This window comes from Thrips palmi, unplaced genomic scaffold, assembly GCF_012932325.1.
Source record: "Thrips palmi isolate BJ-2018 unplaced genomic scaffold, TpBJ-2018v1 HiC_scaffold_7, whole genome shotgun sequence".
Classification (NCBI taxonomy): Eukaryota; Metazoa; Arthropoda; class Insecta; order Thysanoptera; family Thripidae; genus Thrips; species Thrips palmi.
In genome coordinates, this window is record NW_023144634.1 from 1,722,368 (window position 1) to 1,749,554 (window position 27,187).

General features: G+C 43.0%; 1 protein-coding gene across 1 annotated transcript; it reads right to left on the reverse strand.

Annotated features, from left to right (window-relative positions):
* Positions 1-2,319: 2,319 nt before the first annotated feature.
* Positions 2,320-26,486, reverse strand: LOC117652287 (juvenile hormone esterase-like). Its single transcript, XM_034397083.1, has 11 exons — positions 26,386-26,486; positions 23,415-23,713; positions 22,387-22,521; positions 19,134-19,281; positions 18,249-18,434; positions 10,941-11,149; positions 9,285-9,462; positions 6,985-7,199; positions 5,634-5,781; positions 4,770-4,893; positions 2,320-3,819 (listed from the first exon to the last, which is right to left on the reverse strand). The coding sequence occupies exons 1-11, from the start codon at positions 26,402-26,404 to the stop codon at positions 3,579-3,581; spliced, it is 1,902 nt and encodes a 633-aa protein (XP_034252974.1). The 5' UTR covers positions 26,405-26,486; the 3' UTR covers positions 2,320-3,578.
* Between the last annotated feature and the right edge of the window lie 701 nt (positions 26,487-27,187).

The window sequence follows — 27,187 nt, forward strand, 5'->3', positions numbered from 1 at the left end:
GTCACCTTTGACGATTTCGACCAAATTTGGCACGAAGGTTGCCCTAGTGGTCAGGAACAGGCCCACAAATTTTTAGTTCGATATCTGAATTGGTTTCAAAAGCATTTTAATTTTTTACTCTGATAAAAATTGTAATTTCTTCAAAATGGCTGAAAAAGGCCAATTTTGGTGGGATTTTCTTGCGGTGCAGATATTCTGACGTAAATTTCGACGAGGAATCCGAATCTGCCCTCGGATTTGGTCTAGCAGTGGAGTAGATTGCGAAACAATAAAAGAAAGCCATATTTCACGAGCCTGTCTTCCGTCGTCGAGTAGCCCATCGTGTCTTCGCTCCTCGTCGCCAGTTGCTGTAGCGTAAGTGGAGGGGGAAAATGACCACACTGGAGTCTGGGGAAAGAATGAATTGCTGCCGTGGCGCAGCCAGGGCAGGGCCACTCGAGGGGAGGGGAGTGCTTTGTATGAATAACAGGAAAAGTAGCGGTATACATCGGCAACTTTGGCCCGTCCCGTGCACTAAGAGATGTGCGAATTTTGCCTATGTTTAACCCTGACGGGATTTGAACCTTAGTCTGGAGTCATAGTAGATGTTACTTTCGTCATCAGCACCCTCAAAAACATCAGAAACAATGCAAACACTCGAAAAAAAAAGGATGTTCAAAACCCCGCTAGGATTTGAACCCGGGTCCTAACTTCTCCGATTCGCTTGAAACTGGCACAGTTAGTTTTATCTTGTCGCCCTGATTCCAAAAATACCCCTACATGCCCTGCTAGTTGTACCCGTTGCCGAAATCTTCCGCGACCCCGTGTGGACCATGATGCACCTGCAGCAGCGCCCCCGGGGCTCGGATCGGATTTGCTGCCACCGGGCGGTTCTTAGGATCGCCCAAGGAGGCTCCATATCGAATTTGGTCAAGATCGGACCACGGGAAGTCCTCGGCAGGCAATGTTTGTCCATCATCAGTTCCAATTTGTTGCGTGCTGAGGAACTCCGCACGGTAAAAGCAGTTCCTGGTTTTCCCAGGAACACCCTGGAAATCGCCTATGTCTTCACCATAGGGCTCCTGGGAAAACCAGGTACCGTTTTCGCCGTGCGCCCCCAGCCCCCCTTCATTCTAGATAGAGTTGCTTCATCTACAAATTACACGATATTAACCCTTGTAACTTTTCAGCTTGTCGAGCCTGGGGGGCTCTGCCCCCAGACCCCCCTTTCATCAAGACAGGAGAAATCTACCTGCAGAAAACTCGATTTTTCGCCGTTTTTTAGGTGTCTTTCGGCTCTAAAAACTGAACCAGTTGAGCTAGAATGGTGAAATTTCACGTGTACCGAGCCAAGAACATACCTAATGAGCCTGCAAAGTCTCAGCCAGATCGGCCTAGCCGTTAAGGAGGAGTAGTGCACTGTCAGCGAGGTGAACCCGGGTGAACCGCGGTGCACGCGCCCTCACGCGTTCGGCCCGCTAGAGCACACCTTGAACAGCACGCGCCGACGGAGTGGTGATAAGTCGAAGGAACTTTTTCCCGCGCTTGTAAACGGCTCGCTGATCCCTCCGAGGCATGGTGGGTGGAAATAAAACAGTTTCTTCTTATAGGGATTTTTAGAACATTCAAAGAATGCTCTGAGGCCGCAGCTTGGAATCGCGTAGGCAGAGGGTTAACATTTTGGTTGTCCTGGGGATCAAGATCAGGGTTGGGGTTGGGGGGTTCAGGCAACCTCTGGAGAGCGTTTCGTGCGTCGCTACCGTGGTTAAGTTTAGTTTTAAAATTAGAGGTTAGTAGTGTTCACTAGTGCTAATAACCTCTATCTTCAATGTTATTGACTATGGTATGCCTTCAGATTAATGCCAAAATGCCGTTGAAGCGTGCTGTAAAATCTTAAAGGAAAATTGGTGAAGAACCAGTACAAAACCACAAGACTGACACAGAGAACTCAAACATGTATTTTTACCCAAATGCTGACTGGAACGCCTGAAACATCCCCTACCCTGCCGAGCAACAATATCTAACAACACCTACCCCCACCTCTAGATATATCACGGCGGGGTGTAGTCCTGGTCCGACCGCAGCGCGCTACCTGTCGCACTCTCCAGGCGGGCCGCACTGATAAAAATTTTGTCGTAACTTAGCGACACATTTATCGCTAACTTTTTTAGCGCCAAGATTTGTTGTGGAACGAATAGCTTGTTAAACCGTAGTCGTATTGGAACTAAGGGATAATTTCACAACGACTAACTTGTAATAACGCACCAACAATAATACATCAACGACAAGTATTGAAAGTCCAAAAGAAATTTTGTAATGTCTGCGACAATATTCATAGAGTACTTTTGTCCCTAAATTTATTTTGCATGGTTTTTTTAACAATAGTAATTTCCATATGACGTAAAAGAACAAAATAGATGATTATTCCTAATATGCTTTAATTGAGCAGATAATTGCAAAAGATGTTTGTTTCCACACAAATTGTATCGTAAAGAGTGATAACAAGAATTTTGTTCTTCAACGACAAAATGTCGCTTACTAGACTCAACGACATTTGTTTCGCTTTGGTTCATGATGAAATTCTATGTTTTGGAACGACTAAATTTTCACTCATCTGATTGTTTCTGTACAATCATTTTTTAACAGTGCAGGTAGGCCATCCTGTCGTCACTAGTGCGTTAGAAAAGCAACCCGGAAGCTTGATTTGAGCCGAAAACACCTAAGAGAGCGTCCAGCGTGGTAGCGAGTGCGGCCGTCACTACAATTTGGTGAAATACGTAATTGCAGGGGTTAACGAAAATGGCTCGTTCCCGGGAACGAAGACGAACACATTTTTTGGATTAGGGAAGGGTTTAGCTATCCTTTAAGCCCAGATTGGTCCAAATCGGTTGAGGATCTAGGAAATGGCGCTTATTTTAAAACTTTACTAAAGTTTCAAAGTTATTAAAAGTTTTTGGACATAATATCTTTAAAGACAATGAATCTTTTCATCATCTTTCCAAATCTGGTCTCGGATTTGATCTACGACCAATGGTTGCTGAGATATTACTCTCCAAAGTTGCATTGTTCCAATATTTAGCAAAAAGTAAATTGGCCATAGCCCAGGGGCTGGGGGACCGGACTGCAAACCGATTATTTCATGGGGCCTTAGGGGTAACAAACCCTGAAAACGAGAACCTGATCGGAGCCCATGGTGGCTAAGGCCTGGTTGACTTCACATGGAATGTCCCTTATACTATCGGTCAGGGAAAAACCACAAGTGGCTGGACTCGTAGATAAAAAGATCAATAAGTTAACACGGTCGGTGGCTTAAAGCGCGGTTTCACTCGCCGCCATGTGTCGAAATGATAGTTTATTTAATACGGCTCATGTGCTTGTGTTCACATACTGCGCGACCCCTCTCTATTATTTTGCAAGGGGGCGATTATTTTAGAAACGGAAATGGGTGAGTATCAGAATTCAGTCTCGGCATCCAGGATAACGACAATCATGGTAACTTTTTCAGCTGCATAAAGTGACAAGTGATAGTTTCATAACAGAGTCTCTCTCGTCAGCGTGTCTGCTTGTCCTGCAAACCGCTGTCTGGAACCACAGGCTGCTCAAAGACCGCGCTCCCGACCCGGCGCTCGCACTGACTGCTTCTCGACGGGATTTGGAGCTTTTGATCTGTATTTATGGTACAGATCCTGCCAGAATTGAATCATCGGACCGCTGAAGCTTTCTTGACGCAGGAAAAATGCATCTGTTTTCATCTCTAGGAAGGTGACGTCGTTGCCAGAGGAGGTGTTGGGAGGCCAGTCTGTAGTCAGGACTTGCGGGTCGGTTTTCGGGACGGGCTTGCTGCGGGCACACAAACATATAAACTGTAACACTTCTAGAAAAAAAAGGACAAAACATCCTTTTGGTTTACACAACAGTCGGAACGTGAACAAGCTAATTTAAGGCTGGTTCACACAGTAAAAACTTGACGAGGAACCGCTTTGTAATACGAAGAAAATGAAGGCATTGTAAAACGAAGAAATGCTTCGTATTACGAAGCAAAATCCTTCGCAATACGAAGCATTTCTTCATAATATGAAGCAATTCTACAACGCCTTTATTTTCTTTGTAGTTTTGAAGCAAATGCTTTCGTAGGCTTTTAAGAGTGCACATTAAAACGATTATGACACCATGCTGACACTTCCAACGTGCTCTTGCAATGACTGCGGTAATGCGGACAAGTGCTGAGAGTCCAAACGCTCGTCCCGTTAAATGTAAGCAAAAGTGAAAAAGACTAAAGTTCACCGCATGGTGAATAAGAATAAGAGACCCATTCTTTTGACAAGAAATTGGACGCTGCTTTAATGAGAATGAAGAAGACTTGATCAATACCCAATTTAGGACGAGTTATACTTTATCACCGAATAAGAATAAGAGACCCATTCTTTTGACAATGAATTGGACGCTGCTTTAATGAGAATGAAGAAGACTTGATCAATACCCAATTTAGGACGAGGTATACTTTATCATCAAAATATGGGTGAAGATTATATTCTTACCCAAAATTTGGCGATGAAGAATACCTCACCTCAAAATTGCAGAAGTGATTCTTTCATCCTGTGTTCTGCTAATGACAGCGGCTGAACGAAAAGTGGAAGTACAGGTCAACTCTTATCTGTCAGTGATTTTTGGTGCTGTGTGCATGTGTTATAGTTAGTGTGTGTGCGGACGCTAGAGGTCTGCTGCGGCCTAACAGCGCTGATGATGTGTGCGGACGCTCTCTGCCTCGCCTCGCACGCCTTTATACTCACCCATACTTGATGAAGTTCGTCCACAGCGCGGTCACTCTCCTTATAGCCAAGTCAGCGTCCTGTTTGGGGTCTAAGTCAATGAGTCTTGTCATGTAGTATCCGAGGTCGTCCGCGTGAGTCGCCACTGCAAAAATGATAACATGCTCTGTTAAAAATCCACAGCATATATTACAACACAATTATCTAGAGGAATGTTGTTAAATGAGAACGTTGCTGTTGCGTGTCTGAATAGAAAATCCATCAGAAAGCAACTCTTATGTGTTAACCCACTTTCTGGTCCGGTGTCAAAACTTTCATAGTGGTTAAAAACAGAGATGTTACCGTTCAACAGGTTTTCTGTGATAACAATGCCGCTGAATCTCAAAGCAAATTGTAGAGAGTACAAGGTTGACTCTTAAAAAGTCAACCTGGAGGTTAACGCTTACTATCGCCGACTTGACAGGCATGCTGTTTAAAAGAGAGTATGCACTAATGCGCCTACGTTATTACATGGGGAAGGATAGCCGCAAATTTACTTGCCACTTACACATTCATTTACAGCTTGCCTGTCAAACAGACAAAAGTAGGCGTCAACTCTTTGGTTCACTCTTCGACAGAGTCCAGAGCCGACCATGTACACTCTGCAGAGCATTCATAATTGTAAGAATTCAAGGATCTTTGTTAAATTGCAACACAATGACGATGTTTAAAGTGTGGCGAAGACCTACTTGGAGGCTCGACGATAGTCTTGTTCTACTGACCTATTCATCACAACCTGAGTCTTACAACTTGTGAGCAATAACGAGATGTTCCGCTAAGTTTGATAACTTAACAACATCAGTGTTCTTACAACACGTTTCTGAAGAGTCCCACCGACGTCCTTACCGTCTTTGATGTCCGTCGGGACGTTCAAGGGCTGGTTCACGTCCGTTCTCACACTGAATTTGAAGAGATAAGTCTCCGCTTGGTTTTCTTTGGCCCTGAACATCGCCAGACGATGCATATCCGTAGTTTGCCAGACGTTGTCGAAGTACTGCGAATGGAATCCGGAAGTGACAGCGTGAGTAATTCGGTCTCGGTCAAAGGAGGTCACTACGAAGTAGAAGGCAGCACGATCCACCAAATGTTCCGCTATAAATAGACGAAATCTCACAATTCGCAAATTGACAGGAAATGAAACAAAGGGCCCTACGGAAGCAAGGGCCTGAAATTGGCCTGCAAATCGGGTTTTTTATTTTCTCTGTGTGAGGGCGACGATGAGTACGATCAACACTGAGAAAGCCCTACAAACTATTTTAAGCCTTACAAAGAAAAGGAGCTTGTTATCACAAAGTATTTTAAGCTTCACATCAGCTTACAAAGAAAACACTTAAGTAATTTAAAAACTATTTCTTCGAATAACAAAGTAAATTAGTTTGTACTACGTAAGCTTTAAATACTTAATCAGGTTTTATGCGAGAAGCTCTTCCTTGTTACACTAGAGTATCCCAAGAAAATCTCTTTGAATTCTGAAGTCACGTATTGGTCATATTGATGCGTCCGAATAGAATAATCCTAACTTTAAGAGCTGATCCAAGACAATCCTAACTGTCAGTGCAGATTTAAAACTATCCTAACTGCAGAGGTACCTAAAAGTGTTCATGACGTATCTTCACTGCAAATCAGAGAATCTCAATAGAGCTGAAATACAATGTCCACGTATTTATATTAGGATGAAACTTCGTAACAAGCCCTTCGGTGAGTAATTTTATGAGGTATGTAGCCGTCACGGGCTTTGAGAAAACACCGCTTTCCACGTGATGTGCAGTTAGGTTGGTTCTGCATTGAGACGAAAAGTTAGGATTGTCTTGGATCTGCTCTGACAGTTAGGATTGTCTTGGATCTACCCTGACAGTTAGGATTATTCTTTTAGGACGCGTCGTTAATATTTCTGTTTCAAAATGTCTAAAAAAAAAATTAATTATAGTTAAATCTTACGTTTTAATTAATGATAATGTATATACAAACTTTATCAAATTGAATAGCCAGAAAACACTTAAAATGGAAGTTTCTAAATGAAAGTCTGGTCGGCGGGCAAGAAAAGGCCCCGGTACTGGTATCCCTACACCCTATCGTCCCTTCACGGCAAAAACGGTTCCTGGTTTTCCCACAGCCAACAGTGAAGATACAGACGATTTCCAGGGAGTTCCGGGGAAAACCAGGAACCGTTTTTACCGTGTACACTGCAAGTGCTCACCGTCTTCAGAGTGCATCCAAGGTCGCAGCCAGGTGTCACCGTGGCCGCCTCGCGTACTCCCTTTTTCACTTCCTCAAGTATCGTGTTGTAGTCAATTTGTACATCAGGCAGGCCCAGAATTTTCCGCGTGTCCTGGTAAGGGAGGAGGTCCTTGGGGACGTGGTGGGCTATGTTATCGACTAACTCTTGGTCGATACTGGCTTCTGACCGTGGGTCTAATAAAGGAAAAACATCGTTTAAATGACGCACCTTACCGGCATCAGCCCTTCAGAAAAAAGAACACACGACAAAAGATGCACTGCTCGTTCAAGTGTAGGCCAAGTACACCACACGGCAAAACTAACGTCCGGGTTTCCCAGGCGCACCCTGGAAAAACACTCTGCAAACTGTACAGAGTGCTCAGTACACTCTATTTGGAGTGTACTCATAAGCACACTCCTGTGAGAGTGTGCTCAGCTGAGTACACTCTAACGAAAGTAGGCTTAGCTGAGTACACTCTAACGAAAGTGTGCTTACCTGAGTACACTCTAACGAGAGTGTGCTTAAGTCGGCACAATTCATGCAGCTGAGTACACGTTCGTGGGAGTGTACTTGTGAGTACACGCTGAAGAGAGTGTACTCATGAGTACACGCTAAAGATAGTGTACTCATGAGTACACTCTAAAGAGAGTGTACTGAGTACACTCTAAAGAGAGTGTACTGAGTACACTGTTGAGTTTGCAGAGCAGGGCATTTTTCCAGGGTGCGCCTGGGAAACCCGAACGTTGGTTTTGCCGTGCATTGCGTGCTTCGGCCATTATGTCCTGCACTTTGCAAGTGTCGACAAGTCGTGTCCTACGCCAGCCACAACTGTAAACCACTCCCTTTGCTACGCTTTTAAGTGTCGACCCCGTGTCTTGCACTTTGGAAGCCTCCTGACTTATACTTGGTTGGACAATGACCAAGCTGTGTCCTAAAATGCTTTCAGGCCAGGCAAAATCCGCGGAGTGGTCGACACTTGCAATCGTAGGACGTGACTGATCGCACACTCTCACAAGTACAGTAGGTTTACGCGAGTCTGTCTAACAGGCTTCGCGAGTCCCTGTGTTTCCAGACCGCAGGGCATCTATTCCTGGGTCCCGCCTTTGGGAAACCCAAACGTTGTATTCCGTGCATTGCGGGGCTTCCCGCCATTCTGCCCCTTGTACTTTGCAATTTGTCGGCCCCCCAGTCGCTTCCTCAGGCAGAAACTGTAAACCACTCCCTTTGTACGCTTTTTTAGGTGAGTTCTTGGCACTTGGAAGCCTTGACTTATACTTGGTTGGACAATGACCAAGTGTGCCTAAATGCGATTCAGGGAGGGCAAAATCCGCGGAGTACGTCGACACTTTCAATCCAAAGGAGTGACTGATCGCACACTCACACAAGTATGACATTACACTGGTAAAACAAAGGCATAAAAATTGCGCCCTTTAGGGCATAAATACTCTTTTACGCCCTTGTAAGGGCATAAATCGTTTTATGCCCTTGGGAAGGGCGTAAATGGTATAGGAATTTCAAGCAAAATTTTAATGCCCTTCCCAAAGGCATTAACGATTTATGCCTTTGTTTCACTAGTGTATGGCCTACTCTACAAATCGAAGAGCGTACATTGTATGCTCTAACTGGAGCATGCCTGCCGCCAAGCATGCACTTACTAGTGCAAACATGCCATGTACACGCTAACTGAAGCATGCATCTAGTACATAAGGGATAGGGAATGGCCCACATCAGGAAGCGTGTACATGGCATGTATGCCGAGGGGTGAATCACTCGGCGTTCTGATGTACACATGAGAACATGAGTACGGGTGAGTACACCATATTTTACTCATAAATTTCATATTTGTAAACGTTTTAAGGCTTTATTTAGCGTTTTAAATGGCACTCAACGCCAAATCGGTCGAAAAAGTGGTGATTCTCGCCCCTTTTTAACTTGGGAGTACACTGAGTACGGACTAATTTGTACACATGAGTACACAAGTGATTCACCCCTCGATGTATGCACTAGTAAGTGCATGCTTGGCAGGCATGCACTAGCTAGAGCGTGCTTGCAGGCATGCTCCAGTTAAAGCAAACATTGTACGCTCTTCGATTTGTAGAGTACGTCAGGATGTGTGCACTAATCGTTCACATGAATAAGGAGTGTACTCCAGGTTCCATGGACACAACCATCCCCTAACATTGTTGCAACGGGTGACTTATAACAACAACGTTAGGTGACATTGCCCTTTTTTAAGATCCAAACCCTAAGCAAATAAATGGAGTCCTAGTCTTACTCACTGTTGCTGTAGTAATAGGGAAGCATCTCCTTGTTGGTGCTGCCAATCAACATGGGGATGGCCGGCGCTTCCGGCTGCAGGAAGTAGCTCTCTTTGTCCTTGACGATTAGCAGTGGCTCTCCGCCAGACACACGGGGGCGCCTCTCGGGGGTGGGGACGACGGGCACCTCTGGCTGAGACTGTAACAGCACCCTCAGCATGAAACACGGCATGAAACGTGCACACACTGATTTAAAAAAATGTTCGTACAAGTACGAATTAATCGGACAGAAATATTCTCAGAAAAAAGTCGTAATTTTCAAACAATTTGACGATGAGTTTTTCGTGAACTTTATGAATGATTCGTCGTTGTACGAATTACTCGTAAAATGTGTTGAGTATCTCGTAAAATGCAGGAACAAGTGCTCTACAAATCGAAGAGCGTACATTGTATGCTCTAAGCGGAGCATGCCTGCAAGCACGCTCTAGCTAGCGCATGCTAGGCCAAGCATGCACTTACTAGTGCATACATGCCAGGTACACTCTTCCTGATGCAGGCAACTCCCTATCCCTTCACTAGATGCATGCTTCAGTTAGCGTGTACATGGCATGCACTAGTAAGTGTATGCTTGGCAGGCATGCGCCAGCTAGAGCGTCCTTGCAGGTATGCTGCAGTTAGAGCATACAATCTACGCTCTTCGATTTGTAGAGTGCTTCTTTAATCCATCCATCTTAACAAATAATTTGTAAAAGTTTTGCGAAATTTTCGTAAATTTAGGGATGTTTTGAAAATTAAATACAACATATTCGTTGTGATACAAGTTTTTCGTAATTTTACGAATTTTTCGTTTTTTTTTTTTTTGTTTTTTTTTTTTGGTATGAGTATTCTTATAAGACATTTTGTCTGTACCGTATATATTCGCAATTTTACGATAAATGTTCCGATGAATATAATTCGTTATTTTACGAAAGTTTGGCAGCTTTCGAGCCGTTTTAGCCTATTACAAGAAGAAGGTCACGAAAAATTCGTATTAAGTGTTTTACGAGGGGTTCGTATTTTGAGTCTTACGAGCTATTCGTAAGATTTACGAAGTATTCGTAGCGAAACATTCAGTAAAGTTACGAAAAAAATTTCAGTGCAAGTTTTCTTTGATTTTGTGTTTTAGGACGACGCCGAGCGGCGAGCTATGCCGCAACATATTTTCACCTGTCTTCAGAATACTTATGCTTCGTCAAAAGGCTACAATCCTAACTTTCATCAAACTCGAATGGGTTATACTTCCACCGAGGTATACCCCTTCCCGAGGGGCCCACCGCTCAGCTCAGCCCAACGATCACTGCAGTGAGAATCCAAACGCTATGAATATAGCGTCAAGTGGTTCAATGCTTGGTCAGTTTCGGGACGCATTGCACGTAAGATGCAATTTGGCATTGCACGTTTGGTGCGATATCTCAATGCATTGTACCCTACGTGCCATATATTCATAGCGTTTGGAATCTCAGTGATGATACGTAAAAGATTCGCACTATGAAGAAAGATTGCTTCGCATTATCCATTGTACACACTAACTTCTTGTCGACCTTTTAATGCATAATTATGCATTTAAAAAGTCCTCAAGAGTTTATTGTGCAGCGTAGCTGAAGTTAAGTTTCATTGATAGACCCTCGAAGGGCTGACCTCCGCCACTGCATTGATGGCGAGCATGGCGTTGACGTGCAACTCCTCGATGGACGCGTTCATCAAGTACTGCTCCGCGTCTTTGGTGTCGGTGACGGTCTTGTGGGCGATGTTGGACGCCACCTGGAGGGCCGTCTGCACGTGCGTCTCCGTGTAGGCCCAGTTGTGGAAGGGGGAACCGCTCATGAGGGTGGCCCCGTGAATGATACCTGCAAAAGGCCGCGCAATGCCTCATGGGTAGTTCTTTCTCAAATCGCACGACCCCCGAAATCGATGTCTCGGATTCGGACCAAACTTGGTGGACTCATTGCTTGGGTCACCAAAAAAAATTTTCTGACCACGAAAATTGTTTTTTTGCTCTAAAAATATTTTTCCCCCCTAAAAGTGTTAAAAAATGGGCCAAAACTCGAATTTTCGTCCGATTGACCCTACATTAAGCAAAGTTGTTTTTTCAACGTCTTTTGATCTTATTCTATCCTATTTTATCCTATCCCACTCAGAAAGGATTTTTAGCACCCATAAAAACGGGAGTGGCTCACTGTATCCCCGCACGCCTGAACCAAATCAATCTTTATCATTTTTCCCATTAAACACAAATTAATCATCAAAATTACAAAATTATTTGAAATTATTACAAAATATTGCTAATTAATGAAAATTAATCAGTATTAATACAAGTAATTTTTTTTTGAATTTCAAACGTTTGGAGTAAGGCGATGCTTTGAGTGGACAACTTCCAGGTGGGTGAATTGACATTGCAAGAGTGGCGGTAGAGATCTGTTGGGTCAGGCTATGATTTGTCACGAGTAGCGTAAAATCAGCTGCGTAAGAGAAAGAACTTGTCACGCGAGTGCAAGATCTGCCACGTTAGAGTAGGATCTGTCACGAGTAGCGCAGGGTCTGCCGCGTTAGTGTCAGATCTGTAACGAGAAACGTAAGATCAGCCGCGTAAGACTAAGAACTTGTCACGTGAAGTGAGATCTGCTACCTTAGAGCGTGATCTGTCACGAGCAGCAAAGGATCTGCTGCTTTAGAGTTAGATCTGTAACGAGTAGCGTAAGATCTGCCGCGTTTGAGAATGATCTGTTACGAGTAGCGTGAGATGTGCCACGTTAGAGTAAGATCTATCGCGTTAGAGTATGATCTGTCGCGAGTACGGTAAGATCTGTGGCAAGTCCGTTAGGTTTGGTTAGGATAGGTTGGACCTTCTAGTTTCAGGTGTATATGCCTCCCGCCCGACGGCTAGGTTCAAATTCAAATATCAGGCACAACCAGATTCAGCCTCGAGTCACGCTGTCAGTTCACCCGCCTGGGAGCAGTCCACCAGGCTAGCCTCACCTTACTGCAAACATTTGAGATAAAACAATAATTTAATCGAAAAAATACTGATTAATTTCAATTAATTAGCAATATTGTGTAATAATTTCAGATAATTTTGTAATTTTGATAATTATTTTATGTTCTATGAGTAAATTGATAAATAATGATTTGGTTCAGGCGTGCGGGGATACAGTAAAGCCATCCCATAAAAACCATGAAAAGCGACAAAATTTTAACGTTTTCTTGAATACCCAAAAAATGCGTCTGAATTTTTTCATGAAAATTTGTTTTTAGATTCATCTTTTGGTCCTCTAACATGTGTCAAAAAATTGGGAGAGTTAAATTTGAATTGCCTTTAAAATAATTTTTGCCATTTTTTTTCATTGAAAATTTTCACTGAAATGACTCAATATATCAAGTTTTCAACAAGACTATTCAAGTATCATGGCTCCTGGGTCCTACTGGATGTGCAGGGATGTTGGAAATGTATTACTGAGTAGATAGTAGCCTGAACATGTTGCAGCATATTGTTGGACTAAATAATTTTTAATCTATTGAGAAATGAGGACAATGTGAAATGTTAAAAGTACACCAGGACTCCCCAGTGGTTTTCCCTCTCTTAGGGTTTCTTCTGCTGGAGCTCCTCCTCACAGTTGCCAACATAACTGACAGCGAAAGCACGCCACCAAGGTGAGTTTCCTGGCCTTATTTTGACTTTGCAGGTTGGCTGCCCTTTCTCTGTGTTTACATTCAGAGAGTTGCTGCGGTGGTGGCAGTAGCAGTAGGAAGCAACAGTCGCACGCAGTCGCACCCTACTGTCTGTTTGTTTTTGTGTAAAATGTGTTCTATTGGAGAACACCTTGGTGGCAATTGCTCTCCGTCGATTGAAACCAAAGAAAACTTTTCTACTGATGAGTGGAAATTGCTAAAACTCCGAAGTGGGAGATCAGGGCTGAGAAACGTTTGCCACACTCACAAGCTAGCGTACCTTAACCTCTACGAGAGCCGTCAAACATTGTGCTGTAATCCGCTCCCAAACAGACACGTTCTAAAACCCTGTAAAGGCACCAAGACAATATCTCTGTCTTTGTACAGGAAAGCAAAGGGAACCTTCCCGCTAGTGCCTGGAAAAAAGTTGTGCGTCGCGTGTTTTCGGGCAGTGTGGGACCTGGTCGGTGGCGAAGAGGAGCTACAATCGTCCCAGTCTCTTGATCCCACTCCTGACAATAGTAAAGAGGTTGGCCAGGGACAGGAGCCGTCTGTTGGTGGGGAACAAAAAGAAGTTAATGTGCAAGAAGTTGGGCAGGGACACGAAGGAGTTGCTGGTGAGGGATGCAATGAGGCTGCTGTCATCGAACCAGAAGCGATTAATTTGCAAGAAAGAAGTGATGTGATCAACCAGAAAAATGTTCCTGTTGTATGTTTCAATCTGATGGGGAGTCCATCAGTACCAGCTCGACTACGGCCAAGAACCACCAAGCCAGCAGAACCCGAACATTCGTCTCCATCAAGTGTTGGTACAAGTACTACCCGTACTTCATCATCATCTTCTCCGGGCTTTGTTCCATTTGAAGAAGCACTCAGTGCTCTGAACTCTGCACTAAGAAAATTAGCGTGCTCTGCAGTGGATAAAGATAGACTCAAATCACGAGCTACTTATGGATCACTTAAACTTGAAGAAATAGTTTCTTGTATACATGAGTTTCTTCAAGAGAATGCAGGAGAAAATCAAGTCTTAGTTCCTTTCAAAGAAGACTGTGACAACTTTGACGAGGTCTTGAAGCTGCTCAAGGTCAAGTTCAATTCCGCCACCAGCATTAGTGATAAAGTTTTAGTGCTGTCAGCTTTACCGCCTTCATGGTCTGTAGGGAGAATTCAAGAAGAATTTGGCTCTGATGTCACTAACTACACAATAAGGCTCACAAAAAAATTAGTTAAAGAAAATGGAGTATTGGTTACACCAGGTCAGAAACAGGGTCGCCCCATCAGTGATGCCACAGTGAAAGCAGTTCTTGCGTTTTACGAGCTAGATGAAATTAGCAGCAAGTTAATGCCAGGTTGCAAGGACTAAGTGTGGTTGAAGACGGCAAGAGGGTTCAGAAGCAGAAGAGACTACTCCTCAGCAACCTTGATTCACTTTATGAGGCTTACATTACCAGCCATAGCAAAGAAAACCATCATAGCTTTTCCAAGTTTGCTAAGCTTAGACCTAAGCATTGCGTTCTGTCAGGGTCGCCTGGTACACACTCTGTCTGTGTTTGTATTTATCATGAAACGGTGAACCTCATGTTTGAAGGGGCTCGCTTTAAAGAAGCATCTACCAATGAAGAGAAACCTCTTCAAACTTTCAAAGATTGTTTGGATGAATTAATTTGTGAAGAAAAGCGCCCTGAGTGCTATTTGAGACAGTGCAAACAGTGCCCGTCCAGTAATGAGCTGAAATTGAAGCTCAAAAGGCTACTGAGTGAATCTATGCTGACTTCTGTAGCATACAGAGGCTGGTTTAAAGTTGGAGGTAGATATCACCTAGAAAAGGTAATCAAACCAGCTGATGAGTTTTTGGAAAACTTTATGGAATTACTCTTCAAACTTCTTCCTCACCACTTCATCACAAAGCAGCAGTCAGCCCACTATCAAAAAATTAAACAGGAGTTGAAGGAAGGTGAAGCTTTAGTTATCTGCGATTTTGCGGAAAACTATTCCTGCGTGATGCAAAATGAAATCCAGGGCTATCATTGGACGAATGAGCAGATCACGATTCATCCCTTTGTAGCTTATTATAAAGTGAATTCAGAGCTTAAAAGTGTGAGCTATGCAGCAGTGACAGACCACAAGAAGCATTCAACAACCACTTTTCATTCATTTCAGAAAAAGTTTGTGCCGTTTTTAGTGAAAAAAATGGCTGAAGATAATATAGAATGCAAGAAACTATTTTATTTCTCAGATGGGGCATCTGCTCAATATAAGAATAGGAAGAATATTCAAAATATATGTCTTCATGAAAATGATTTTGGTATTAAAGTTGAGTGGCACTTTTTTGCAAGCTGCACTTATCAGAAACGCTCGAGAATTTTGTGAATGGGCAAAAAACTTGCCTAATATCACAACAGAAATTGTCAGTATTGAAGAAATTGAAGAAGATCTCCAGCAGCAAGGTGAACGGGCAAAAGATGTTCTGAATATCACTGGCATTGCTTCATATCACTCAGCCACTCCTGACTCAGAGTCAAGCATAGTTCTTAAAAGGTATTCTGCCTCCCCGAATCAAGTTACTATGCCTTTGTTCAAAAGGCGATTCTTTGTTCCATGGGAATCGCTTCAAGATCATGTTTTGGTAGTACGGCAAAATGAATGGTGTGTGGCTCAAATTTTGAGCAAGAATAATGACACCAAAGATCTTACAGTGAAGTTTATGACTCCCTCAGGAAGACAGAAGGCGTACACATGGCCAGCAATTGCAGATGAAGCAACAATCCATTGGCGCTATGTATTAGCAACTACCGTGCCTGTCCAGAGGAAGGGAAGGGGACAAAATTTTACCGTCCCAGTCCTTGACAAAAACAAAGCTGACCGTGAACTAAAGCTATATCAAGGTAAGAAATTAGTTTATAAGTAAACATAAAACATCTCTTGCACTCTTTATTCTATTTTGTATACTCCTTAATTATTTTTTCCCATTTCAGAAATGGGTGGAACTGGACAGCCACCACTGGAAGCTGAAGATGAGGATGACCCAGACGACCCTGATAACGCCAATGAAGATGATGATGGTATGATTTTTAATTAATTTTCTTTTAGACTGTTTTTTTTTTGTGGTGAAAGTGTGAAAGGGTGGATAGATGACACCCAAGCAAGCACTATACACAATGAGAACCATATCCACCAACCATCCTTGAATGATCTGCAGAAATTTTCCTCAAGCCCCTGGTGGCTAGGCAGCCCAACGCACAGCAAGCTGCTGTGGTTGCCTACCCACCAGGCGCCTCAGGAAAATTTCTGCAGATCATTTAAGGATGGTTGGTGGATATGGTTCCCATTGTGTATAGTGCTTGCTTGGGTATCACCTATCAACCCTTAAACACTTTCTCTACTAAGAGGGACCATCAAGTCTGAAATAGGCTGTTAGTAACAATTCCGTTCTTTTGTTTCAGAATGAATTCGCCAACTAACCAGTATTGCCAGTCAACCCAACCATCTAAAATAATTAATAATAAATATCTTGAAGCTACTATCTACTCAGTCATACATTTCCAACATCCCTGCACATCCAGGAGGACCCAGGAGCCATGAGACTTGAATAGTCTTGCTGAAAACTTGATAAATTGAGTCATTTCAGTGAAAATTTTCAATGAAAAAAATGGCAAAAATTATTTTAAAGGCAATTCAAATTTGACTCTCCCAATTTTTTGACACATGTTAGAGGACCAAAAGATGAATCTAAAAACAAATTTTCATGAAAAAATTCAGACGCATTTTTTGGGTATTCAAGAAAACGTTAAAATTTTGTCGCTTTTCATGGTTTTTATGGGTGCTAAAATCCTTTCTGAGTGGGATAGGATAAAATAGGATAGAATAAGATCAAAAGACGTTGAAAAAACAACTTTGCTTAATGTAGGGTCAATCGGACGAAAATTCGAGTTTTGGCCCATTTTTTAACACTTTTAGGGGAAAAAAATATTTTTAGAGCAAAAAAAAATTTTCGTGGTCAGAAAACTTTTTTTGGTGACCCAAGCAATGAGTCCACCAAGTTTGGTCCGAATCCGAGACATCGATTTCGGGGGTCGTGCGATTTGAGAAAGAACTACCCTCATGCATCATGGCGTCATCACAAGACGCTCGCTTCCCGAGAGCGAAAACATGTTGAGTGCAAATGACACTTTGAGTCATCAACAGAGAAATCTGTGTTGAAGACCTGGGAGTTGAAACCATGGTTAAAACAATGTTAGAAAATGAAAATCAATTATTGGAGTCATTTTTGAAGTACAGAAATACTAGCGGTGTAGAAATTCTTCCAGTTCCAGCCATAGCGACTCATCTCCAAGCGAAAACTTCTTGGTGTAGCTCAAAAATTACACCCTGGGATTTAAAAAAATCAGAGTTTTTAAAGAAGCGGTTTCTGAGTTTAATGTTCCACCTGTTCCTGGCTTCAAAAATTTTAATTAATTCGTAGATAAGCGTGGTTCAAGTTAAGGAAATGGCGTATTTGCCACGCACAAGTTTGCTCGTGAGCTCTTGAAACCACAATTTTCGAACTAAAAGACTGCGGTTTCCAGCATTCATCGCAGTACAAAACCTATTATTTCAAGAAGAATTTTATAAATGGGAGTAACCGATTAAGAGTATTGTTCCCTCCTAAAACCACGAATCTTGGGCTTGGGACAAATGAAAGGAACTTACCTTCGTAAACTTAGTGTACCTGGAAGATATTTTGTCAAATTTCTCATGTATTATGGATAAAATCTTAACCTTGTTGGTGCTGCCTCTCACCGCATAACATTAACTCTGCAAACTTACGGAGTCAACAAGGCACTCGGGCGCACACTCATGGTTGCACGTATTGCGTAGTGAATAGCAGTCACTGCCTTCTGGATGTCCAGTCTGTCTTTTCGTGAAATATACAGTCTGCAGTCCAGACGTGTCTCTGTCTCTCCTCACAAATCCACCTGCATCTGCCATTTGAGACTTAATAGCACGCATGCAGCGAAGAAGCGTGTCCTCTAGTTGACTTAGTTGAGCGCGCTTCGCACGCATTTGAGTTTCTGTAGTGGAGTGCTTACACCGAGAATCCAAACGCTATGAGTATAGCGTCAATTGGTGCAATGCAAAAGCATTGCACATGAAGTGCAATGCCTCCCCATTCCCATGCATTAGCATAGGGCATTTTCGGGACGCATTGCACCTATGGTGCGATATCTCATCTGCTTTGCACCATACGTGCTATACTCATAGCGTTTGGAATCTCAGTGTACTGTGCATGCACTCCCGTACCTTTCATCTCCGGCAGCCTGGTGAGCCAGCCCGCCAAGGACGCGCCGGAAGACTGCCCACCGATCGTCACCTTGTCGGGGTCGCCGCCAAAGGCCGCGATGTTGTTGTGGACCCACTGCAGGGCCGCCACGAGGTCCTTGAGCGCGCAGTTGCCGGGGATTTCCTCCGTGTCGAGACTGAGGAAACCTGAAAAAGGAGGCGAGGTTTGGCGGGTGCTACCACTAGCAAAAGAATCCGACCACCCGGCCGGGCCCGGCGCTGGTAGTGTGCATAGCACCGTGACAATGCGAAGCATAATGTTAGATTGATCTTGATTGAAACAAGGAGACCAACTCCAGCCACTGTACACCAAAACGTTACCAAAGATTTGGAATTTATTAAAATAAATCGAAATTCTTCTCAAAATTCAGTAGTTTTCGACCGAAATTTATCGAAATTTTATCCGCAAACTCAACTGTGTACTCAGTACACAATCTGCATTGACCGCTTCCGTGGCGTCAAGCCCAAAACGCACGCAGAGGCGACAATGGCCCGCCTGGGTCCCAAAAGTCGAGCGTATGGCCAGCGTCTGGCCAAAAATGAGCGTATGGGTGGGGAAAATGTCCTGGACCATACGCACGGCCGAAAAATTGTTCTGGGCCATACGGCGTATGGCCGCGTATGACCTCCAGTGCACCGCGGATGCAATCTTACAACAACAGAATTACCAACCTCGACACTTGTTTGAAAACGACTTATTTGTTGCTATTTTAATAATGACAAAAATTTATGATGCTCATAAGAATGGCTACAAATTTACGGCCATCTCGTTGAACAAATTAAGTCATCTCAAAACAACTTTGGTCAACAAAAAAATCAGCAACAATATTTTTAAGAGTGTCGTACCGAGAGCGCCGAGCCTGTACTGCACGGTGACCACGACGACGCCGTGGGGGAGCAGGTAGTCTGGTCCGAAGCGCGTTACTGTCGGCGCGCCGTATGGGAACCCGCCTCCGTGCACGAACACGTACACGGGTTGCTTCTGCGACTTGTTCTGACGATGCAAGGAAAGTTTAGTGCGACTAGGAATCGAACAATGTCTTTTGCTTCACACACTTAATTATTTTGAGCGAATTTTGTGAACTTTGTGTTCAAGTTTGAACAGATTTATAACAGAAATGTGTCCACTTTTTCTTACGAAAATCGTACGGAAAGCTCATCGTTACAGAAACTCTTTTTCGACTTGTAAAAAATTGTACAATATTTTGTATGTGTAGGGTGAGCGTGAAAAAAATCGCCAAAAAGCACTAAGACTGAAAGAGACTGGCTCAATTCCAAATTTTGGGCGAGGTCTCCTTTATCACAAAAATTTGGGTAAAGGGTGGAGCAGCTGTTCAGAGTATACTACCACAAAGATCTGCACTAAAGGCAGCTCCAGGAAAGCTCGACAAATCTGTGGTTTTATTAATTTGAGTAAGGAAGGTTTCCTCACCAAAACTTTGGTGATAAAATGATTTTCACTCAAATTTGACTGAAAAACTAATGAGAATGGAAGAGTCATAATCAGTACTAAAATTTTGGGCAAGGGATTCTATAATGCCTAAAGTTAAGTGAGAATCATTTAATGACCATAATTTTGGCGTGGAAACCATCGTCACCTAAAATTGAGTGAGAATGCTATCTGACCATAAAGGTAGCTGATAAACCCTTCCTCATCTAAATTTGGGCGAGTATACTAGGGGTACGCGCCGTTTAGTTTGGGCGCGTAGTAGGCGAGCGATGCGTCTGAACACATTCTTAAAGGAGATGGTGAAAGATATGTGCAAAATAAGGCCAATACGGGGTCTTCCATAACAAAAGGGCCGGACTTAATGTCATTTTTGCGATTATCCTACTGAAAACTGTAGGAAACGATAGGAAAATAAACATTGAAATTTTGGTCACAAATTGGTAAATTTTGGGAAAAGTAAAGGTCTGGGATGAAATTGGAAGTCATTTTCGTGATCAGCACACCAAAAACTCCCGGAAACTATGTAAAACTCAATTTAAAAAATTTTGGTCCAAAATTGGAAATTTTTGGGGAAAAAGTAAAGGTCTGGGATGAAATTGGAAGTCATTTTCGTGATCAGCACCCCAAAAAACTGCGAAACTATGTAAAACTCGACTTAAAAATTTTGGTCCGAAATTGGAAAATTTTTGGGGAAAAGAAAAGGTCGGGGTGAAATTGGAAGTCATTTTCGTGATCAGCACACCAAAACGCAGGAAACTATATAAACTCGACTTGAAAATTTTGGTCCGAAATTGGAAAATTTTGGGGGAAAAAGTAAAGGTCTGGGATGAAATTGGAAGTCATTTTCGTGATCAGCACACCAAAAACTGCAAGAAACTATGAAAAACTCGGCTTAAAAATTTTGGTCCAAATTGGGTAGTTTTTGGAAAAGTAAAGGTCTGGGATAAAATTGGAAGTCATTTTCGTGATCAGCACCCAAATACTGTAGGAGTCAATGACTCACCGAGGAAATTTGGCCCAAAATCATGTAATTCTATTTGAATAAGTATGGGTCTGCTGTTGTTAACATAACGAAATTTTCTAAGTGTGTTTCCTGTTCACGGTGTCGTACCATAACCTGACCCTGACTCAGTCGGTAACATTCAACTGCCAGCATTGAATTGCTTAATACGATTCACAAATGCCTCAATTACCATTCGATATCTCTTTACTTATGAATACGCAATGTTATTAGTAATACCTAGCCTTTTATCTTCCTTTTATTTTAAACTAGCGGATGCTTCCTTTTATTTTAAACTAGCGGATGAAACTATATTGATTTTTCTGAATTAATTAAAAAGACACATTTACAGGCAGGCTGATTGCAACTACTTTATGGAGAAGCCCTTTCTATCAACCCACTAAATCGTTCCATAAAATCTGATGTCGACCCCATTTTTTGCTTAACGCAAGTTAATCTTATTCATTATGATAGTCATGATGTGATATTTAATCTTTGAAACAGTATAGCAAAATTATTTACCTAACATTCTAAGTAAATTAAAAAAAGGCCAACAAAACCATGACCGACACAAAAACCAGTTGTCGCAGACAATGTATGATGAAGTTAAAAGAATCGTCTCATGAAATCATATGATCAAGTCACTGAATCGTCTCATTGAATCAGATGTCAATGTCAAACCTTGTATGCGCTACACTCACTCACCGTATGGTTATCTTTAAGGTTAGTACTATAGTAAACTTACAGCATTGCAGTGAAGCCTTTTCCCAGAGTCTGTGCCAAGAGTCAGCAAAGCTATTTATTTTCGCAAAATAAGTGTCCAGAGTGTACTTATAGAATGTATTAATTTATTTTCTAACTGTTTTTTGAGCAAAGCAAACAAATAAAAAGTATAGTGTTTAGAATAAAAATGGAATACACTCCCAAAAGGGTTAAAAAAACCAAATCATTCTTGCAATTATCAAACACACTCCACTGACCAAAAAATTCCTCTGTAGCGGTGTAGCGGGGGAGGGGAGGGGCGGACGGACGGACGAAACGCGTAATAATTGTCACTTTTATTTTCCGTATTTCACTGAGTTGAACTCCGGAGGGGTTTCAATCATTCTAAAATATCGAAAAACTATGACCGTACTCACTTCTAAGCCCCTTTTGCTCTTTAGTTTGTTTTTTTTGCCAAAGTTTTTCTAGGTCCCGTATTTGAGAGTCGCGGGGCCCCAAGTATGAAAAATTGCTACGAATGCCAAACCCCTGCCAACCCAACCACGCTAAGAACCTAATTTAAAAAAATGTTTTGAATATTTCAAAAAATAGTAATCGTGAAAATAAATAAAATCCCCCCGGGGGGGGTTTTGGAGCCCTTTTGGTGCGAAATTTTTTAAACTATTTGTGAGGTAGTTGCTGAGAAAAGTGAGTGAGTTACAGACACACAGACAGACGCACGACCCGTCACTTTTTGGTACCCCCCAAAAACGGCATGGGCTCGCTATCGCTCGCCAAAAATCCTCACCCAAATTTGGGTGATAAGGTATACCTCGCCTAAAAGTGTGTAATGATCAAGTAAAAGGAAAACTTCACAAAAAAAAAGTCCTAATTATGACGCGTTTAGTCTCAGTGAACACTTCACGCTATTAGTGGACGCCCCTTACAAGGTTTGTGGTGAACACGTTCAAGAAGAGGCAGTCCTCACTGCCCTCCAGGTCGCCGTCCTTGCCCTGGGCGCACCTGGGCCCTGCCTGCTTGGCCGGTCGCACTCCTGTCCACGCCGGGTGCGGTCTCGGGGCCTGCACAAAGCTCGTTACAAAGTGAAAGTCCGACACACTGAAAATCCAAAGGTGAGACTTCCTGCACTTTAAAGGGTGAGAGGCATGTGCCCGAGGATCGTTGATACTGAAAAAGGCCAAAATATGAGTGACTGAAAAAGAGTGATACCGTTAGTACCGCCGTTAAAGGGTGATATTTCCTCAAGGACAACAATGGCCCCACACTAAATGTTAAGCACAATTTTGGACGAGACGTCACAGATAGCGTGCAGATTAACTTTCAGTACGATTTCCGAACGAAAATCTGCACTTGTCTTTTTAGAGCAAGTTTTTGTACGAAAAAGTCGCAAAAAGAGTACCCAAATTTAAAAAAAAAAACTGTGACGTCTCACAAAACATTTGTACTGACACATTTTATGTCACCAGTCTCGCTGTTGTCTGACCTATTTTCGGTCATGCATTGGAGTCACCCTTTTTCGGTGATACATTAGTATACGATCATTTTAGGGATGTGCGAATCAAGGATTTTCATTTCGAAGCGAACTCGAGTCGAATCTAAAAAGAAGTTCCGAAGCGTATTCGAATTATTGAATCTGGAAAAAGTTGTCGAATCGAACTTAAAAAGATTCAGAATCGAATTGAATTCGAATTGAAGCTAACAAAAAAATAGTGAGTTTCAACCGTTCCCGAGCAACCAGTTTGAAGACAAACCACTGAAGTGATTCGAGATTTCAAATATTTGGGGCCGAAGCAAAGAGATCCCTGATTCGATTCGATACCGAACTATTCGCACATCCCTAGATCATTTTTGCGGTGACACTTTTTTGTGTCGCCGAAAATTGGTCAGATGTCTTACTCTTCGAATGTTAGTGAGCAAGTTGATATAAATTAATTAACCCAGAGGTTTCACTAGCCTTGAATCTGAGAGGTCCCACGGGAGGCTTGGCGTAGGGCACGCCCCAGAACGCCGCATATTGCACGTGATTGGCGCCCGTCCCTCGAGTCCACTTGTTCAGTCCTTCGAGAGATCCTTGCTGCACCCGTACCACGGGCCCCTCTGGTGCTGGGGCGGGGGTTGTAGGGGCGGCTGGTTCCGTGAAAGGGGCAGGAGGGGAAGCGGTTGCAGGGCCGGGGCAGTCTGTTCCCCGGGTCGTGAAGTACACGATGAGTCCCACGGCCACCAACGCGATAACCACGCCCAGGCCTCCGAATACTGCGAAGCATGGACAAGGGAGTCAAAACACTCACCCAGAGAACCGTCCTCCAGATTTTAGTGGAATGCACAAAAGATGAGATGCCATTCCTCTATATTGCGAACCTTCTGGGGCTCTTATACAATAGAGCGTAATCCTCTAATCCAACCGATTAGAAGATAACTCCAATTTTTGATACATCAATCCTCCAATCATGAGTGTCAAGTCCTTTAAATGTTACTGTATTGTATTCTAGTCAGCAGTTCTTGGCGGGATAAGTAAGGTTGCAAAAAAAGAAAATAGTGTAAAAATGAACAGTGATGCAGGTTTCTAAAATTTAAAACTTGATGCCTTGTTTTATCAAATTATGTAAAAGTTCACTTGGAATAAAAATGTTCATTTGAAATTGAGTCCTTGTCTGAAGCTTACTCTTACTTAACACGTTCGCTGCAAAGGCTCTTTGAGCAAGAAAACCCCACAACCGAAGGTGCACCCAGACCAAACCATGCATGTCCGACTCACACCAATTTTTTTTTTTAGACTTGTCATAACATGCCCGACACCATGCGCATAAAAAAAAATAAAGAAAAATAGGTGAGGTATTCTTTATAACAAAAATTTGGGTGATACATCCCTCAACACCTTTATTTGAATGAGGAAACCTTCCTCATCCAAATTGGAATGATAAAATAATCCGAGCCCAAGTGTCCTATACCTGGGATGCCAGCAGTGTAACAAAAGAAAGTCGGCCCACAACGAACGGACGTCAAACGCGCACTAGATGGCCTGTTTAGCAGTCATTTTGTGCACGTTTGAGGTCTGTTGTGAACCGACTGTCCTTGGTGGGGGGTCATCCACATATTACGTCATCACCGATGGGGGAGGTGGGAGGTGTGGCTTATACCTGCGATTACGTGGTGGAGAGGGGCTAACCGTCCCGATTACGTAACCAGCTTACGTCACAATTACGTCACATCGCAAATTATTTGGCCTAAGGGAAAAAAAAACAAACTATTGTGGGTCACTTTTTTAATTCCAAATTAAGGGCTTACATTGTGACCTGATGACAAAAGTGCCTGTGTGTCCTTTCATTATGGTCATTGGACTAAGTATTGCAGAATAGTAGCCCCGTCTTATATCCTTATTTACTAAGCTGCGGCTGTTTTCAAAATAGTCTGTTTTGGCCCAAAATTGATTTTTGGAACCAGTTATGGTTCAGCTGTACGAGGCTCAAATTTGGATTTGATTTTGCTAAAATACATAAGGATTTCACTTTCGAGTTTATTTTTCGGAATTCTGAAAACTGCAGTATCTGTAGCGCAGTGAATCAATTGTGGGTCCTATCAATTGTGGATCATTTCGCCTTTTGGCTTGTGAATTTACCACTTTTGCAACATATTTCCTTATTTTCATTAAAGACCCTGGTTCTCAAGTAACCATTCAGGCACGTTTTTCACTCAAAGAAGAAGAATACATAAATAGGCTCATCCGAAAATGCCCTATGCTTCTGAACTGGAAGCAGTCGGAAACTTAAGTTTTAAAGAATTTCTGTTGCTTCAGCTTCCACTGAAAAATAACTACCAAGTTGAAGAACTGTCGAAGATTTAAGCTTTGAATTTACGACGCTGTTCACCCTTTAAGTTTTCATTCCTTTTAATCTGAAGACCAGTCTCAAAAAGTCTTTTCTTTTTTTTTCATTCACTGCAATTTGGATGGAAAGACTTCACGCCAAAATACTTTAATGTCTCGCCAAGATTTGGTCAGACCTGAAAGTCTCGCCAAAATTTGGTCAGACAAAAAAGTCTTGCCACAAAACGGTCATACGCAAAAGTCTGACCCCAAAATGGCGAGACTTTTGTGCCTGACCACGGCCTTTAGGCCGTAACCGTCCGGCGCATGCGGTTAGACACAAAAGTCTCGCCATTTTGGGGTCAGACTTTTGTGTATGACCGTTTTGAGGCGAGACTTTTTTGTCTGACCAAATTTTGGCGAGACTTTCAGGTCTGACCAAATCTTGGCGAGACTTTTATGTCTTGCCTCTGGAGTGGCGAGAAGTCTGACCTTTGGATTTGTAGTGTTTTACCGTGTCTGCAAGCACTTACCATATTTCTCAAATTTGTTTGATTACGTAATCTTGCGGGAGGGAGGGAGGTGTCTAGCCGTTGACGACGTTTGATGGATGACACATGGGGGAGAGAGGGGGGCTTTAAGTCCTAAAACACGTGATTACGGGTGTGGACGACCCCATGACACACTGCTGCCATCTCTGGTGTGATAAAGTAAACTTCGCTTAAAAAACGGAATTGATCAACAAGACACGGTGAAAGACGACAGTTCCCGAGCCTCGCAAAATCCGGAGCCTGCAAGCACACGGCGAGCAGCAGTGCTGCCAGAAAAGTAGGTCAAAAGGAGCCTAAACACACTGTTGTGCGGCGGGCAGCAGTCCTCCTGCCTTCTAGGCAACTCTCCACCACTGCTGATGATATGTTCGCCGCGGGCTTTTTTTCACCTACTTTTCTGACAGCACTGGTGAGCAGATCGCATATAGCGTAGTTTTAAGAGTCACATCTTCAAACATCTCGCATTTACCACACGTGAAAACGCATCAACTTGCGGTTTAGCAGAGAATTAATGTATTATTTTCGTCATCAAAACGAAGATAGTTTGACATCCGAAGCAGAAACCACGTTACCTTTGCTCCGTGTGCTCATGGCGGAGGCGCGTTGGTGGACTGAGCAGCACCAACACTTACACGCCACCGTGACGCGCACTGATTAGAAACAAAGATTGTCTGGGTTACGACACTCCATGCGATAAGAGGCGTCCGAACTGATTTTCTGACCAGTTGACCTAGCTTGCCATTGTTTTAGGCCAAGCCCGAAAGTCAATGCCTTCCGAAGGTGGTGGGGTTCTCGGTGGATCTACAAAATAGCCTGGGCTTAAAGCCGGGGGGGATATTTTGAATCATCTGGGACGTTTGGGCCTCGGCAACTTCAGGGGGGTCCCTAAACGCTCGATAGTAGGCAACCAGCATCACATGCCCCTGTAGGTGGGCAAAATTTATACACACCACACCCCCCACTGTGGCAAAAAGGTATGGGAAATTCTGTTAATTTTTGCGAGGATTCTCCGTAGCCCTCTTATCAATATTCTCCGTAGCCTCTTACAATATTCTCCGTAGAGCCGTACAGTATTCTCCGTAGGACCTGGAAGACTAGTCCCACGGAGAACACTGTAAGGTCCTACGGAGAATACTGTACGGCTCTACGGAGAATACTGTTAGAGGCTACGGAGAATATTGATAAGAGCTACAAAATAGCCCGGGCTTAACTTAACCTAACCATAGGGGTAGGTTGGGGAAGAAAAGTACAAAACGCATACTTAGCACTGTACAGAAGTTTTAAATGAGGATTCAACTATTCTGCTCTCGTCAACTTGTAATCCAATGCCTTCCTAATGAAATGGATCACTGTTCATTGATTATAGTTCCCCAC

Bases quoted from the DNA above. Each gene is read 5' to 3' on its own strand.
- LOC117652287 (XM_034397083.1), bottom strand. The intron at 11,150-18,248 runs GTACGGGAGTGC...GGCCTTTTGCAG, and splicing joins CAGGCTGCCGGAGATGAAAG to GTATCATTCACGGGGCCACC. The intron at 7,200-9,284 runs GTGAGTAAGACT...TTCCTTTATTAG, and splicing joins TCCCTATTACTACAGCAACA to ACCCACGGTCAGAAGCCAGT.